This window comes from Bos indicus, chromosome 21 (genome assembly GCF_029378745.1).
Source record: "Bos indicus isolate NIAB-ARS_2022 breed Sahiwal x Tharparkar chromosome 21, NIAB-ARS_B.indTharparkar_mat_pri_1.0, whole genome shotgun sequence".
Classification (NCBI taxonomy): domain Eukaryota; kingdom Metazoa; phylum Chordata; class Mammalia; order Artiodactyla; family Bovidae; genus Bos; species Bos indicus.
The window spans coordinates 45487625-45506214 of record NC_091780.1 but is presented as its reverse complement, the minus strand read 5'-3'; the positions used below and the strand labels follow the sequence as shown (position 1 = coordinate 45506214).

Genomic DNA, 18590 nt, shown 5'->3' with positions numbered 1-18590 from the left:
AGAGCAACAAAAGTGCTCACCTTAGCTCTAAATAACTATTATCTTTTAAATCATACATTTAGGCAAATAAACAAGTAGAAGTAGGTAGGTTCTATCTATAATCAACAGAATAACTTATATTTCCTATATAATCAAGTAATTACTACTAGTAATTAATTCTTTCTGTAACATAAAGAATGAACGTAACACAAACACCTCCACTGTTTTGGTAACTCTTAGAATACAAGGTCCATTTCTCATGGCGGTAGTTGCATACAATCTCAGGTACAAAATTTCTATTATGTCTGCATTCTCTCCACAATATCCCCTAATAAGTGATCACCTAACCTTGATCTTAACAACCACAGGAGAGATGACCCACTATCCAAAATAATTCAACCTATGTCATTCTATTATACCTGTAATTATGGAAAATATTTTCCCATATTAATATGAAATACGTTTGTCTGACACTTCTTCCTATTTTGCATAGATGTCTCCTTGCCAGGCACAAAGAATAAGGCTTTCAAATTATTTCAGAGTCATCATGTCTCCTGTGAATTTTCCTCTAGGTGACAAATATCCAACTCTTTTGACTGTTCCTCTTATAATATGGTTTAACACCCCATTTATCATGCTGATTTCCTAAATACATCTTCTAATTTAGCTATGTCCACTAAGCATATTGTCCAGAAATGAACTGAAATCCAGGGCAAGACTGATTACCAATGCAATACAAACAAAGATCAAATTATCTCACAGTAAACTTACAGTCCATTAAAACCTCTAAATCCATTTCATAAATGCAGTTTTAAGCCACATCTCTATGATAAAATATTTTGAAAATGTATATCATATTCTCCTAAGAGCTCAGATGGAGTGAGAGAATGAAAACAAGCTAATAACAGCACATCCTGGTAAGCAGTATGACTAAATTTAACAAAAAGCAGAAGGGACATAACTCAAAGAAGAAAGGAAGTCAAGAAAGGCTCCATGCTGGTGGTTTCTCTTAAACTGTGTAGTCTTGAAGGATGAGTATGAGATAAGAAAAGAAGGAAAGGAGCAAGGGACATTGTAGGAAGCAGAACATGGATTCCCAGAATAAATGAAAATAGTTTTGTGTAGAAGGAACCAAGCATGGATAAGAGCTGAGAAATTAAGAGGTTATAAAAATAAGGACAAGATTATAACAGAACTTGTGTGCCAGGCTATGGAAGTAGCTCAGCAGTGTCCGACTCTGTGTGACCCCATGACTACAGCCTGCCAGGCTCCTCTGTCCATGGAATTCTCCAGGCAAGAATACTGGAGTGGGTAGCCATCTCCTTCTCCAGGGGAATCTTCTAGACCTAGGTATCGAACTCAGGTCTCCTGCATTGCAGGCAGATTCTTCACCGTCTGAGACACCAGGGAAGCCCTATGCCAGGCTGAGGAGTTCGAAATTAATCATTAAGTCAATAGATTTTGATCCCAGAATTGTTATATTTAGAAATATTATTTTTATGGCAGTGAAGAAGACAGATTAAAAGAGGAGACAGATTAAAAGAGAAAGGGAAATGTCAGGAGGCTACTGTAGCAATCCAGGTAAGAAATGTTATGTGTATGAACTAATGCAGGTAACAAAGAGGAGAGAGAAAATACAAGAAATATTTAGGAAGTATAACTCACTAAGTCTAAGGTGATGTTAAGGTTTCTATATTCTACCTGAAGCGAAAAATACTGATATGAATAGACTGGGATAAGTTAAATATGTATATATACTGTAATACCTAGAGCAACCACTAAGAAAAGTAAAATATACCAAAAAATATACAGATACAATAAAACAGAATAATAAATAATGTTCAAACAATCCATAGGAAAGTAGAAAAAAGAAAACAGAAGAACAAAAATCAGAGTGAACAAACAGAACCAAAGATAAAATGGCAGAACTAAATCCTAATATATAAATATCAGTTAAAAGAGGTTATCAGAATTATTAAAAAAAAAAATTACCATGTTGTTGATACAAAATTCATTTCCAACATAAAACAGGTAGGTTAAAGGTAAAGGGATAGAAAAAGACATACAATGCAAACAACTAATTAAAGAAAGCTGGAGTGGTTGCATTAATAGCAGATGAAGTGGACCAGGACAAAGGAGGGCATTACATACATAATGATAAAAGAGTCAAGTCAATTCACCAAGAAGACAAAACAACCCTAAATGTGTATGCACCCAACAAAAGAACTTCAAAATACATGAAGCAAAACTAACACATCTGAAAGGAGAAAAGTCAGGCATCTCAACACCTCTATATCCATAATCAATAAAACCACTAGATAGAAAATCAGCAAGGATGTAAATCTAAGTTGACACCAGTTTCTAGCTTGGATGACTGAGTACATGGATGGAAGTGTCACTCACCAGAGGAGAAAAACTACCTTTTGGAACTTATACTCCTCAAAAAACTCTCAAACATGTAATAGAGATACTTGTCCACCATTTAGTGAGCGTCTAGACAGCAAGTAATCCAGAGTACAGACTCTCAAGCCAGAAGCCCAGCCTCTCCATCCCCTAGCTAGTGACTTGGGCAGATTACTCAACTTCCCTGTATCCTAATCTGTAAAAGCTAGATTGGATTTTGACCCAGAATTGTCCCTTAAGAGTTGTTGTTGGCTGCAGTCCATGGGGTCGCTACGAGCTGGACACGACTGAGCGACTTCACTTTCACTTTCCACTTTCATGCACTGGAGAAGGAAATGGCAACCCACTCCAGTGTTCTTGCCTTGAGAATCCCAGGGATGGGGGAGCCTGGTGGGCTGCCATCTATAGGGTCACACAGAGTTGGACACGACTGAAGCGACTTAGCAGTAGCAGCAATGTATGTAAAGTGCTCATGACAGTTCCTGGGATAGAGTAAATACTCTAGATATGGCTGCAGTTATTAATTCTACACACAAGAATTTTTGCAGTGTTGAAGATAAAGAGATGAGAAAGACACAACCTTATCTGGGTTACTATGAAGGCCAAGAGATCAAGAAAGAGGTAGACACTATAAAAAATAATCAGGTAGTATATATAGAAGTGGTATTATTCAACAAAAGGAACACAATAATAATAAATACTGGCTGAGAACAGACCCTTTTAGCATATATTCCTTTAGGCTGATTGAGGATGAGACCAGTGAAAGAGACTGCAGTTAACAAGAAAAGTAAGGGTAAAAGTGGAAATAAAAAAGTAATAGAAAATAAGAAGAAAACGTCAATGAACATCCAATGTTGCAAAGGTAAAGAAAAAGACTGAAAAGTCTCTACTGGAGTAGACCCAGTAGAAGGTTGTTGTAAATCTTTGTATAATCTATTTCAGAGCAATGGTGGGTACAGAAGTCAGATTTCAGTAGTCTGAGGACACAAACCATTTTTTTAAGAAACTTGACTGAAAAGAGACAGAGTAAAAGTATGAGTGAGAAGTAAAGCCCAGAAAATGTGCAACTGTGAAGCTAATGTTTATATGCTGATGGGTGAAAAAAATAAGTAGGTAAGGAGAGACTGGAGACACAGGAGAGGATTTTACTGATGGAGAAAAGTCCTTGAAAAAGTTTGAAGAATGGCTTGTGGCTGTCACAACCTCATCAGTAAGTTAGCCAAAGACTGAAAAAATTCAACGCCAAACACGTGTATTTCTTTGTAAACAGAGGTCAGATGATAGAGTAGAAGACGTGGCATGCTTGCTGCACTGAATTAGAAAAGGTGCTAAAAACTGGGAAAAAGATAAAGGGGTCATGAGTCTAGAAATACTCGTGGGCTGAGGACCCAGAAGTATAGGAGGGAGGGATAATCTAGGATTACAGAGAGCAGTATACTTGAGAAGACTGAAACCTTAGAGTTTCAGAGCAAAGTTAAGTTGGTCAATATTGCTTAAACTGTCCCTCTCTCACAGATTCCCAACTCCTGTGAGCATATTAGAGGTCTGAGAAGACATGCAATAAATAAATGTACCAGTTTTTAAAAAAAAAAAACCCAGATTATCTGACTACAGGACTCCCCTTTCAAGTTATTTCTATCAACACCCTGAAGAACTGGTGTTCTCATCACAGAACTCATTTGGAGAAGCACTGTACTAGACATTTCTCTCAAAGATGAAGTCAACCCAATAATTGTAACTTTTGAGCAAGAGCTTTCAAGCAACTATAAATCTCCCAAATAACAATCACTCGTTCTAAAATTTTTCCCATCTTGTCCACAAGAACACAGTGAAAGTCTCAACTTGCTGATATTGAGAACACAGTCCTCCAAGTCAAGAAATCTTACCTTGATCATTCATACTATCCATTATTGTCATTAATTTCTTTAGCCTTGCCATAGACTCTTGTTCATTTCCTTTGCTCATGAAATCTGTTCCAAAACCAGGGATCATCCCCTAAAACATATATTTAAACATAAAAATCAGTAATAGCTTAAGATTAATTGTTCACATTTAACTAATGGCTTTAATATTAAATTTTAAAAGTAACTATTTTTACCCAAATATTAAAATAATTAAAGCAAGTGTATCCACTCTTAGAAATTATAACAAAGTTAATAGAGGTTAGAAAAAAACTTTTTAGGATAACTAACCAAGATCTGACTGAAGGGGCCCATTTTCATGATATTTTGAAATTGCTCATACATGTCTCGCAACGTAAACTGACCTGAAATACAATATAAATGATGCAAATACATTAGAGAGTGACATTTCCATTCAATAAAACTAATATTTTCCTTAATCATGGGCTCATCTTGAAGCACACTTATAACATAGCCAATCAATAAATATTCACTGAGAAGTTACATAAGATTACAGGATGAATGCCATGGAGACATCCTATCCTATAGAAGCTCATATTTTATCTGATAAAATGGATAAATACACACAGGAAATGTGAAAACAAAGGAAACAATCTATACATACTAGGATAACTGAAATTAAAGTATCTGACACCACCAAAAGTTAGAGGATATAGAACAAGCAGAACTCTCATATATTGCTGATGAGAATGTAAAAATGACAAAACTGTTTTAGATTATTTGGAGCTTCTTAAACAGCTAAACTGTCAATAAACTGGAAAACAGGTCAACTCTGGATGAAATACTACTCAGCTATAAAAGAACAGGGTACAGATAAGTAAAACCACTTGGATAAATATCAAAACTATTATGCTGAGTCAGGGAAACCAGGTGGGGAAAAAACTTATATATATATACTCTAGGATTCCTATATGAAGTTTTACTGGGAAGGGGAATAAGCAAACTTCCTAGAGTAATGGAAATGTTCTGTTTCCCAACGAACATCTGTCAAAATTAATGGAATGATATCCTTAGAATCTGAGCATTTCATTATTATGCAAATTAACTTGTTAGAGAAAGACTATTTTCAATTTTTGTGCTACGATATAAAAAAGAACGTACTTGGTTTTAGGCATTCTGAATTTGAAGGAGCAGTAAAATACATCAAAAGAAATGTTCTAGGCAGCTAGAAATATAGAATTAAACAGTGGTAGAGCAGGTTAAGGCTGAAATAGATATTTGGCCATTATACAGAAATGACAATGGAAATTAAGACAATAGAGGAAGTCCACTGTCCAGTCATGGAACACAAGTGTAGAGTTTGAAAATGTAAAAGGCGGATAACACTATTAAATTTGGGGAGCCAAGAGAAAAGAGAAAGTTCACTACATTTGGAAGTAAGGAGGCCCCTGAAGCAAGGGCACACACCTAAAGAGAGACCTAGGCGTTCGAAAGCAGGCTGTCTGGGAATATATTAGAAACCAATCTTCAACTTCAAGCAGCGAAGACAGACATCAAAATAATTATGATGAATAATACAATAATTACAGGGTCCAGTGGAAACACATAGCAGGGGTTCCAAGTCTAGGGATAAGGCAGTATGTTCCTGAAGCATATTTAAGTAGAGACTTGGAAGTATGAGTGAGCCAGTTTGGCTGGGGGTAAAGGAGGACAGAAATAGGAAGAAGAGAGGATAACTACCTGACAGGCAGAGGGCCAGCAAGGTAAAAAAGACTGTAGTGTACATTTGAGAAACTGACAGAAATTCAGCATGACTGGCCCATGGAATGCTAAGAACAACGGTGTCAAAACATGACTCAGAAGATGTGGATTAGATGGTGGAATCATTCAAAAACACTACAGGGGCAACGGGAAGACACTGAAAGATTTTAAGTAGTAGTAATAGGATCAAATCTGCATTTCTGAAAGATCATTTTGGCTGGAGTTTAAAAAAACAGGACCAAAAAAAAAAGAAAGAAAAAAAAAAACAAAAAAACAGGACCAAGGGAAATAATCCAAAAAACTGTAAAACCTGTTAAAAAGCCTTAGAATAAACAATCTAGAGAAGAGATTAATTTAAATAGCTGCTGGGAAGTAGGGGATGGAATGGAGATAATTAAGAGGTAGAATCACTAGAACTAATAATTATTGGGAAAAGGATTGGGCAGAGTGAGGAAGACATGAGTGGATGACAACACCCAAGTTTCTGACTTTGGAAACAAGACAAATGATGTTAACTTTCATAGATGGCAACACTGGGGTGGGAGGTTGAAATGGGAAGATAAGGACAAACTGAAATCAGTGTCTAAGGAACATCAAAGCACGGTCTGGCAAACATACAGATATGAGTCTGAAGCTCAGGGAAAGATGATGACCTAGAAATGATCACTAGAAAACACCACCATCTAGGATGGAAAGACATAGGTACCTGACAAGATGAGTGAGAAGGAGCAGAGGTAGGATAGTATGTGGTCATGGAAATTAATAAGAGTCATGTCATTTTGAGAAAAACAGAAATGATCAATAATAATATATGTTAAATGTTCCTGATGTGCTAGACATTTTATATATATATCAGCTCATCGTCACAACTCTATGAAGAAGATACTTAGTATTATCTACTTTTTAACACAGAAGGAAACTGAGGTTATTTTTAAAAGTTCTATGTTGGGTTAAAAAACTTAAGCTCTTAAACATACTTTCATAGGAGTTGTCTTCAATGTGAAGAAAATGTGTATTTAATCTCTTTAAAATTTATGTTTTATTATATAAATATAAAACTTATAAGTAAACAAACAAATCAGAAGAGAGTATTTCAGCTTACTTTTAACCTGTTTTACTCCAAGGAACCCAATGAAAGCTTCAATACTAATCTTAAGGCAATTTGATTATAAGAAAGAAAATAAAACACTCAATTCTACAGCTGCTTAGATGACTGAGATTTACACCGATCTGCATATAAATCACCTAAAAAATAAACACTGGAAGAACTGACTTTAACGGACTTATCACTTCAAAAAATTATAGTAGCTCTATCAAAAGAAAACAAGGGAAGTCATCTGAGATCAAATGCTTTTTGTTACTCATATACCATGTTTCAACTTCTCTATAAGTGCTTCATTGTCATCCAGCTTCAGCTCGTTGACTTTATCTATCAATCCTTCAATGTCACCCATACCTATAAGAGCCAAAACAGTAAAATTAATAACTTATACTTGTTATATTGCTACATTACGCAAAATGCATGCACATATAGTAATAAACCTGTGAGATAGGCAGCTCAGGTATTTCTACAACACTTTACAGGTGTGAAATTGAAGCTAGAGAGGTTACGTAACAAAGCAGTGACTGCAGTCCAGGGTTTAATTTCAAATTCTATGCTCTCAAACATGAAAGTTCTGCTGTCATTATCACTTCTGTTACTACAACCACATACTTCCATACTGTGCTCTAAAACTTCCCCAAGAACTTTCTATCCAACAGCTCATTATTACCACTCTAAACATGGAAAGCAGGTTACCATCATCCCTATTTTGTAGGTGAAGAAGATAAATCATAGAAGGAAATTATTTTCCTAAACTAGTCAGTGAGAGGGCAGAATTAAAATTCTAATCTGTCCTAAAAAGCCACACTATTTCTTGGAGATTTGTCTATATCCCCACCACTGTACACACCAAGAAGTTTGCTGATGAAAGGTTGTGTTTTGAAAGGTTCAAAGTCATCTATGTGTTCCCCTGTACCAATGAAAATAATCGGACTTTTTGTGGCAGCAACTCTGCAAAGAAAAAGAAAACACAAAATAACCTCAAAAAGGAAAACAAATTTCTAGATGTCAAAGCTTATTAGACAAAGGTACATAGCTCAAGCTTCTTTTCACTAGCTAAAACAGAACTATAGATATATCAGAGGGACTCAAAAATTCTGTTTCTATTTACACTTTCTTCATGGACTATATTAGGTCCACTATTGGAATAGATTTTTAATGATTAATAAAGTCATAAACATACACACACACACACACACACACACACATAGCATGTAAGTCCAAGGCACAGGACAACAGTGTTAATGATACTTACGCACTAAGAGCACCACCTCCTTTTGCATGGCCATCAAGTTTTGTCACTATTACTGAGGCTACATCTACTTTATCTTTAAAAGCCTTAGCCTGGGCTTCACAAGCCTGTCCAATGGAGGCATCCATCACATAAACAATGTTATCTGGTTGCTAGAAAATTTAAATAGAAAAGATATGTATTTTAACTGACCTTAGGTAAATTTCATCAATAGAAGCTATAAAAAGTATTTACTATAATTATTCAATCAATAAACATTTACTGTAGAAGTAGTATGTATTAGGCACCATTTAGGTCCTCAGATAGAGATGAATAAGAAAATCCTTGTCTTTATGGGGCCTAAATTGAAGTCATTGGAGACAGATTTAAAAATAGGCAAATAAACATTTCATCTAGTCAAGGCTATGGTTTTTCCAGTAGTCATGTATGGATGTGAAAGGTGGACTATAAAGAAAGTTGAAAAGAATTGATGCTTTTGAACTGTGGTGTTGGAGAACACTCTTCAGAGTCCCTTGGACTGCAAGGAGATCCAACCAGTCCATCCTAAAGGAAATCAATCCTGAATATTCATTGGAAGGACTGATGCTGAACCTGAAACGCCAATACTTTGGCCACCTGATACAAAGAGCTGACTCATTAGAAAAGACCCTGATGCTGGGAAAGATTGAAAGCAGGAGAAGGGGACAATAGAGGATGAGATGGATGGATGACATCACCGACTCAATGGACGTGAGTTTGAGTAAACTCTGGGAGTTGGTGATGGACAGGGAGGCCTGGTGTGGTGCAGTCCATGGGGTCGCAAAGAGTTGGACGTGACTGAGAGACTGAACTAAACTGAACTGAAACATTTTGAATATACAACAATTAAAATGGGATGGAGAAAATCAGTTATGAGGTGTGGAAGGCTTCTTTCTTAGGGTGGTCAGAGAAGGCCTGTCTGGAGGTAAAATTTGAGCTGAGATCTGAATAAAGAGGAAAAAGTTAAGCAACAATCTCGAGCAATCACACTCCAGGCAAATGGAACAGCAAATGTAAATGAGAAGAAGAAAAAGCAGAAGAGTGTGGGCTGAAACCAAAATGGATAAAAACAGAGGTAAGGCTATTTCCCTTAGATCTGCTCCACTAAGTCAAAATAATGGCATGGCTAAAACCCAACTTATTAGCACTAACCATTAACCAAAGAATTACTGCCAGCACCTCAATGGCAAATATGGGCTCATAATAGGTGCTACAGATTACCTATAAACCATTTCTTATCCCCAATTTATCTCCATCACGATTTTAAAGAGACACTGAATGATGATGAATACTTTTAAATGCTTCATATCTTTCAAAATTCACCTAAAGCAAATGTTTCTAATTTAAAGAATTTACAGAAAGGAAATGCAATAGTTACTAACGGTTATTCTCAATTTGTTAGTTTTTCTTATACATACTAATAAGATGATTAAGCAATGAAATTTCCAATACTCATGAAAATTTCATATTAATGTAGAGAAGATTAAGTCCTTATCATATAGATAAAGGAGCCCAAAATAGAAATAAATTACTTGGAATCTTACAGGCAAAAAATAATTTATATGGTTCACAAACTCAGTTAAATTTTAACTGAAGTCCTTATAATGTTGTTAAATTAAAGCTACTTACTATAGCATTAGCAACTTGAAGCATTTCTTCAAACAAAGAGTCTTCTTGTTTATGACGGCCACTTGTATCAACAATAATAATTTCAAAGTTTTCATTTTTGAATTTTTCCACTCCTTCAGAGGCAATGATAACAGGATCCATTTCTGTATAGCTATTTAACATGGAAATAATGATTTAACAACCACAACAGCAAAACGTTCAAATACTAGTAATTTGGAAATTGCTAGTATATCTTTATTCTGAAAAAGTCATATTGATCACAATTTCAATTAAGTATAAAATCCAGTAAGTATTAAATATGACAAGCCACTTAAAGAGCAGCATGAAGCAATATCCAGTCTCCAAATTATGAAATCCTGTATGATCCTGCTTTATATCTTTTCTGAATGAGTTGCGTATCCCTCAATTTTTAAAATTTTCTTTAATAACTGAACTTGTATTATATAGTGTTTCATATATGCTTTTCCACTGAACAGTCTTTTGAAAGCATTTTTAAATGAAGTATAGTTGATGTACACTATACATTACAGCTATACAATACAGTGAGTTACAATTTTTTTTTTCAGCTGAAATTGTTGCAAATGGCAAATTTTCATTCCTTTTTATCTGAGTAGTACTGCATTGTATGTAGGGTGTGTGTGTGTGTGTGTGTGTGTGTGTGTGTGTGTGTGTCTCAATCTTCTTCATTTATCTGTTAATGGACACTTAAGTTGCTTCCATATCTTGGCAATTATAAATAATGCTACTATGAAGACTGGAGTGAATGTTGCTTTTCAAATTAGTGTGTCTTTTTTCCTTCCTAAATATATACCCAGGAATGGAACTGTTGGGTTATATGGTAGTTCTATTTTCAGTTTTTCGAGAAACTGCCATACTGTTTTCCACAGCTGTGGTACCAATTCACATTCCCACAGTGTACAAGGATTCCTTTTTCTCCACATCCTCGTGATCATTTGTCATTTGTGTTCTTTTTGATGACAGTCATCCTTCTGTAGCACTTTCTAAAACCATTAAATATTCCTGTAACACGTGACTTTTAAGTTATATAGCGTTCCATCAGATGGCTATGCTATCATTTATTAAATAAATGCCCTACTGTTGGCCATTTAAGGTTTTCTAACTTCCTGGTATTAAAAATATAGCCAATATAAATAGTATATAATGTTGTTTCTTCTAAACTATGATACACTCCCCTACAAGCTGAATTTGGATCAAATGGTTTGATCATTGAGGCTTTTGGTTTTTAAAAGGAAAATGTCCTTCACAAAACTTTAATTTCATTGCTATTTTATTATATTTTCATAATCCTCGAAACTCTACTCAACTTGAAAATCAAAAAATAAGATTTCATTTTAGTTTGCATTCTTTTGATTAGTGGCAACTTTTAACACAGATCAATGTTGTCAAATGAAAGGATATATAATGTTAACAAAAAGTTTTTCCCCTAAATTAACAACAAAAATCAAGTAGAAATACACAGAGTAAGAATATATATGAAACTTAAAAGAGGAAAATTAATATACTTAAGGGCGAAATTTTTAACAAAAAAGACCTAGCAAGTTTCTACATGGAACTATACAAATAAGTAAAGATTTCAGTTCTCCCCTAAATTAATTGGCTTCAATATAGTTTTAATCATAATCTTACGGAGATTTTTCTTTCTGGAACTTGATTAAAGAAACCAACACAACATTATAAAGCAATTTTCCTCCAAGTAAAAAGAAAACTAAAATTTACTCAGGAAAATAAGCAGGTGAAAGAGGCAAGAAATGTTGAAAAAGAAGAAATTAGCATTACCAGCTATTTTAAAATATGATAAAGATACAATTAAAATAAAACATAAATATATAAAGAAATAGGATCAAAGATGTTCATAAAGAGATTACTTACATATATGCATACAATGGAATACAGTGATTTCATAAAAAGATTTCTCTTTAACAGCATATTGTCCAGAATTATTAAGATCCCATTATTATAATATGTATTTTAATGAAATATAACATACATATGAAAAAGCTGCACAAATTGTTAAACTCAGTAAATTTTCACAAAGCAAACACACCCAGACCAAGGAAAACAAAATAATCAGTATTTTACTCTCTCCCAAGAATAATCACTATCTTGTCATAAGATCCCATTTTTAATCAAGTCTATAGTAGTATGTTTACATAAAATGCACTATTTTAAGTATTCATTTTAATAAGCTTTGACAAATTTATATAACCCATATAACTACTACTAAAGCAATCAAGGTTCAAAGCATGAAAAGATTCTATTTCAATTTAAAATTATCTACCTCTTGTATATTTGTTTATATATAGCACATCTGAAAAAAGCACAGATGGACTTGCTAAAAGCTGGTCATCGGGAAGTGAAACTGTTAGCACTTTCACTTCTTTAAAATTTTTTATTAAAATAGTGTTTATTTTTTTTTTAAAGACAGAAAAAAAAACATATCTATTGTCCCCCCAATAAATGCTAACATGTAAATTTAACATTAGAGACCATTTCAAATCCTTCCTTCCCCAGCCCTATCCACTTCATCTCTCCCAGAGGAAACGATGATCACTAATATTTTACTCTATACACATAAGCAAAGGAGAGATTATTTAATAAACAGTACTGAAAAACTGGTTAAAAATTAAGGCTCTGGTTTTGGCTGATAGTTCAAGTAAGTAGCCTAAGCTACTTGCTCAGTTGTGTCTGACTCTTTGCAACCCATGGACTGTAGCCAACCAAGCTCCTCTCTCTGTCTATGGTATTCTCCAGACAAGAATAATGGAGCGGGTTGCTATTTCCTTTTCCAGGGTATCTTTCCAACCCGAGGATTGAACCCAGGTCTCCTGCACTGCAGGTAGATTCTCTACCATCTGAGCCGCCTATCAGCTCATACCCATCACTGTGCAAATTTGAACTCTAAACATGTATTATCCTTTAATTTTTAAATCTATGTTAGAAAAAGTTCTTAACCTAAAAATTAAATTCCTAACATTATTCTTTAATCTATTTGCTAGAAATTATCATAAAAAAATAACTAAGAGAGAATTCCCTGGTGGTTCAGTGGTTAGGACTCTGCGCTTTCACTCCCAAGGGCCTGGGTTCAATCTCTGGTTGGGGAACTAAGATCCTGCAATCAGCGTGTTGCCGCCAAAAAAAAACTAATAAAAGAATTTAAAGAGCATACCATAGCCAAAGTTCACTAGTTTTTTTGGCCAAAAAGTAGCAAATAATGATTTATAAAATGATATCATTCATTTAATTACTTCAAATTTTAGCTTAATAATCTTATATTAATATATTAGTAACATTAAGAAAAATGTTATTCTCTCAAATAAGTCTTTCTAAATTTAATCTTGACTCAATTCTTTTAATCAGTCATTTTAACATAAATAAATCATCTAACTGAACAGCAATGTAGCAAATGAAGGTTAGCAACGATCAGACTCTGAGATAAACATAGATTATAAAGCATTTTAGGATGATCAAACACAAACTTTTAAAAAATGGTGTACCAAAGAAACAGACAATATAGAATTCACCAGGGTATGCTGAATCGAGAAAAGGTTCAGACATGTCTTAGAAGAAACAACTGTAATAGAAGCAGGAAGCTGGAAAGCATGCAAGGCAGGGTAAGTATAGGAAGAATTATAAGCTAAACAGTATCTGCTCTGATTGATCAGGCTGGATCAGAAAAATCATGTTACAATAATAAAAGGTAACATTGTAATAATTATACCCCTACCTTATTCCAAAAATGATTCAAGCTTATAGGTACATATTAAAATGTGGCCAGATAGCATAAAGTAAAAAGTCAGATAGATAAGGTAAGACATACGAATGTAAGAATAAAAACCGGAACCCACCTTCCATAGAATGGAATTCTTGCTTTGGTTGCATTCTGTTTTAGTTGGTCAAAAGCCCCTATGAAACAAAAAAGTTAATGAGTCCTTAAACTTGAAAATAAAAATTTCAGGAAATAATTTTCAAATTTCAGCACAATACCTGCTCTGAATGTGTCTGCACATATCAAACAGGTCTTCCAACCTTTCCTCTGATAATAATATGCTAACTGGGAAAGGAAGATTTTAAAAATCAATAAAAACAAATTATTACACATGTAAAATAAAACAGCTCATATTCTCCTAAAAAGTAATATTACTGCATTCTGAATACTGAAGATTTCCTGAAGAGTTTAAACTCTAAGTGCCAAACAGTCACATTCAAAGGATACGAAATGACGAAGCAACAAATGACTATGGTAAAAAATGTTATTAACGTTAATTAAAAACAAACAATAACATAACCCTCTAAGAAATGATCCTGGTTTTTTTTTTCTTTCTAAACTATACATAGTTGAGGCTTCTGAAGCAAAATCTGATAACAAAGTTGAGGCACCCAATTATGAAGGAAAGGGTGGTAGAATGAACTTAAAATTAGCAAAATGATATGTAAAATGAAGATCCATACATATTATACTGGGTTAGACATTGTGAAAAGGGAATCCTGAGCCATAGGATATAAGGTAAACTTTCCCCCTTTACTTCTCCAAAAATCATATCCTCATCTCCTTAAAGAATAGGAACAGTTTTCTTGGTAAAAGCACTTGATTTACACAAACAGCTTCTCCATGACTTTGTTTTTTTTTTTAAGTATAATTTACCTTTGAACATGTAGTTGTTTTACCACTCCCTTGCAATCCAACAAACATGATCACATTCTGTTTTCCTTTAGTGGGTGTCCATGCTTTAACTCCAGGGTCTACAAGCTACATACCAAAAACAAAGATAAAATCAGGTTAGCACATGGTTACATTCAAAACCTCTCTCCCCACAACTTTCAAACTGTAAAAATGATTTACAGACATTTCAGTGTAAGAGGCAACCATAATCCTCCCATTCTAACACAACTCTATTTCCCTCTTATATATACACATAGTGAAATTTAAGAGTTTAAAACAGTGCATTGTGAAGTTATAAGCAAGCCTATACTCCCAAACCGATTCAGAGGTAAGGATCTCAAAACATTTTTTAGAAAAAGTTGAAAGGGTATGAATGTGAAACCAAGTTTGAGCAAGGGAGCAATCTACAACAGCACTGTAGAAATATAATGTATGTGCAGGCCACATAAGACCTTTTACATTTCTAGTAGTGACATTTCAGAAAGTAAAAACAAGTGATATTAATGTTAATCCTTTAACTCAATGTATCTAGAATATTATAATTTTAACATGTAATCTATATTTAAAAATTAATGAGCTAGTTTATATTTCCTTTTCCCATGCTGGGTCTTTTTTTTTTTTCCCTAAATAAATGTGCCATGCTAGATCTTAAAACCTGGCATGGATCTCTTATCCATCTACTCCATATCAGATCTCAGCAGACTAGCCACATTACAAGTCTCAATAACCACATGTGGCTAGTGGCTACAATACTGCAATGGCACCTACCTTCCTGTTCAATTTCACCAGTGTTTATACATGAGCAAAATTACAAACTACATGTGGAAGGCTTTCCAAGTGAGTCAAACGTTAAACTGTCCAATGCCATTGGATATACTCCTCTTTAAAGTTATTAGATTTAAAGTAAAAAATAATCACCAATTTTATAATGACAATCAGTGGAAAATAAAGGTACGTATACAGACAGTCCCCAAACTAACAAGCAGGAGGCATTTTTAACGTTCATTTAAAAAAATAATACATTTCCAAGTCATCATTTGGAACTTGAAACCTCTCTCTCTATATAATCAAACAGTAATAGTAGTTAATATCCTAGACCAGAGGACATAGACCATATTTACAACTATGTGTAAATAAAGTCTTAACACACACATGCCCACTCATTTACTGCTTTTGTGCTAAACACCAGACCTGAGTCATAGCAACAAAGACCATATGACCCACAAAGCTGGAACTATTTGTTCTTAAGAGAAACTTGCTGAGCCCATGCTAGATGATACCATAAAAGTTACATAATCCATATTATATCTGATTTCAAGGAAAGCCATGTGGTAGAAAAGGGAGGAAAAGAAAATACATTTTGTTATCTTTTCAGGCATAGAGCTACCCATAAGCAAACTTCTGAAATAAACAACTATCTTAGACATAAATCCACTGCCCTTCCTCTTAGACCCTTTCAGAACACTAATGCTGCCCTATATTCTCCTCCATCCTCTATATCCCATGGCAGAATCACTCAGCTCTCTATGAACCTACTATTTGGAACATATATTTTACTGAATAATGTTTTTATTATATCTTCTCTTCCTCCTGCATCCTAGAACTGCAGTACTGAATTTTCATACCACATTAAAATCAGTTATCCTATCTTGGACTTTGAATCGATCTTATACTGGTGCATGCTTCTGTAACATTATACACTAGTCATTTAGAAAATACTGGTTTACTGAGTTAGGCAGATCTCCCATTGTTGACACATGTCACTACACAACATCGAAAATTTTATTTATTAATATCTATACTGATCTCACCAGACGAGTTAAGAATCAGGACATTGTCAAACTCATGGCGGGGGTGGGGGGATTCAAGCTTCCAGTTTTCACTTGAAAGCTAAAATTTTATCATTGGGTACACTATTGTTAGTTGTTTGCCTTAAAGTGACAGGACAACTTTATTTACTTCAGAGAAAATGTCTGCCAAAGGTTCGAGGCCAAATAAGCACAGATTAACTGTCTGTTGCTTTCCTCAAGACAACCATCAAATTTGGTACACAGCAATATAGCTTTCTGCGTACTTTCCATTTCATCACACAAAATCTTACAAACACATATACATTTAAGGGTCAAGATTTAATACCACTAATAATTTCCATCAAGGACACATTTGAAAAAAAAACTTATTTTTATTTCACTGCAAGTGTCTGGGAGTAAAGGGTACAATGACTACCAGTATAGTTTAGTATCACTGCCTTGTTCATGCTAGGGAGTTTTACCCAATGGTTTTATCTGCCATTGCTTTTGCACTGATATTTGCAGAGCAAATATCAACAAAGTAAAGAGGGCAAAAAAAGGCAAATGATGTCTTAGTGTTATGAAAACAGTTTTGACCTTGCTTTGTACACCACTACCCTAGACCATGAGCTTCTGAGTGTAAGGCCCAGTCTTCTTCATCTCTTGTTATCAGCAGTATGTGGATACAGCCTGGAATAAAGTAGGCACTCAGTAAAGGCATCTTAACAAAGCACTTGATGTTCCAGAATTGCCTCAAAATGCCAACCCCTAAAAATAAAAATGTTCACTCACTCTGTGCTGACCTCAGGTGTAAGATGAAGAGCAAACTGGAAATACTGGGAGGAGGAGTCCACACAAGTATGGAGATCAGGCCTGGGTCTACCACTAACTGTCTCACTTTTCTCAACCGCAAACTGAAAAGACAGACTGGCTAAATTTCCTGACCTCTTTCAGGTTCTGAATTTCTTTTCCAATTGATTAGTCTACAGGACTAAAGTGAAGTGTCACAACCATCTGAGATACTAGATTTTCTTAAAGTACCAATCAGTTCTGTTGAACTAAAGGAGTAAATGAAACTATTCACACAATATAGGGAAAAAATACCTGGAGACCACTAACAGGTACCTGTTGCTCCTTAAAAAAAACTTTTTTAGTTCCTTTCTTTTCTGCCCCTACCATTCGACTCAAACATATTTTCTAATGCTCTAAGACTCTCATCATAATTTTCACATCAGCAGCAGCAATATCAGTTCTAATAAGGACAAGGCAATAGAGTATAACTTGTAAAATAAAATTTCACTGATTCAAAATTGCTTAAAATCTAGGCAAGTGTAGGATATTCAATCTTTTAGACACAATAAAAGTGTAGAAAAGAACTCTTTCCAAGAGTGATTTTCTGTACAAAAGTAGGACCTTCAATAGGCAAAACTTGATATTAAAGAGAATAAACTCAGAGAGGCTCTTCCATCAATTAATATATAGTGAAGCTGTACTTTCTATAACTTGCTTTAGCATTTTTTTGTAGGAGTAAAATACCAGCCTTCACATCTGTACCCAGAATTTTAGTCTACAATTAAAAAAAGTCTACAATTTTGTATTCAGAAAAGTTAATTATCTATTAATATTTTTAATACAGATAAATATTCCATTAAACATTAAAAAGCATTCTGAAATACATTCCTGTTTGCCATGCTAATACAGTGAGTGTATAGAAAATTAAAGCACAAGCTAGATATACTTTTACCTTCACAAGTTCTTTAAATACAGCATGCTGAATCATTTTTCTTTTGTTAAGACCAGATGCCATCTCTTCCAGATCAATAGCAGACCTTCATAATGATGGTTTTTGAGGATAAAAAGGGGGAAAAGTCAGTTAAGACACTTAAAAAAATTACCTTTTGCCCCAAAGAATGTAAGAATATCCAATCATTTATATTAATATTTTTCTAATTAACATGCATATAATTACTACAGAGTCATAAGTTCATACCATGAAGAATTTACCATGAAATATTAGATATATGACTTTGGTTAGTTTTTCAAGGCTTATTTTTTTAAAGTCCAAATATTAATTTGTCCAAATATTAATACTTCACATTATTGTAAAGTATTA

The 18590-nt window shown here is 34.3% G+C and overlaps 1 protein-coding gene across 3 annotated transcripts in view; it reads right to left on the bottom strand.

Moving 5' to 3' along the window:
* Window positions 1-18590, bottom strand: part of LOC109575474 (protein FAM177A1) — a 66467-nt gene that overhangs the window by 35032 nt on the left and 12845 nt on the right. For all 3 annotated transcript variants that reach the window (XM_070775455.1, XM_070775454.1, XM_019983635.2), the window contains 10 exons: window positions 18222-18306; window positions 14670-14774; window positions 14012-14078; window positions 13873-13930; window positions 10007-10157; window positions 8363-8511; window positions 7958-8058; window positions 7375-7461; window positions 4575-4648; window positions 4269-4377 (listed from right to left, as the gene is read on the bottom strand). In XM_070775455.1, the coding sequence (XP_070631556.1) occupies window positions 4269-4377; window positions 4575-4648; window positions 7375-7461; window positions 7958-8058; window positions 8363-8511; window positions 10007-10157; window positions 13873-13930; window positions 14012-14078; window positions 14670-14774; window positions 18222-18306 (986 nt within the window). The remainder of the gene's footprint in view (window positions 1-4268; window positions 4378-4574; window positions 4649-7374; window positions 7462-7957; window positions 8059-8362; window positions 8512-10006; window positions 10158-13872; window positions 13931-14011; window positions 14079-14669; window positions 14775-18221; window positions 18307-18590) is intronic.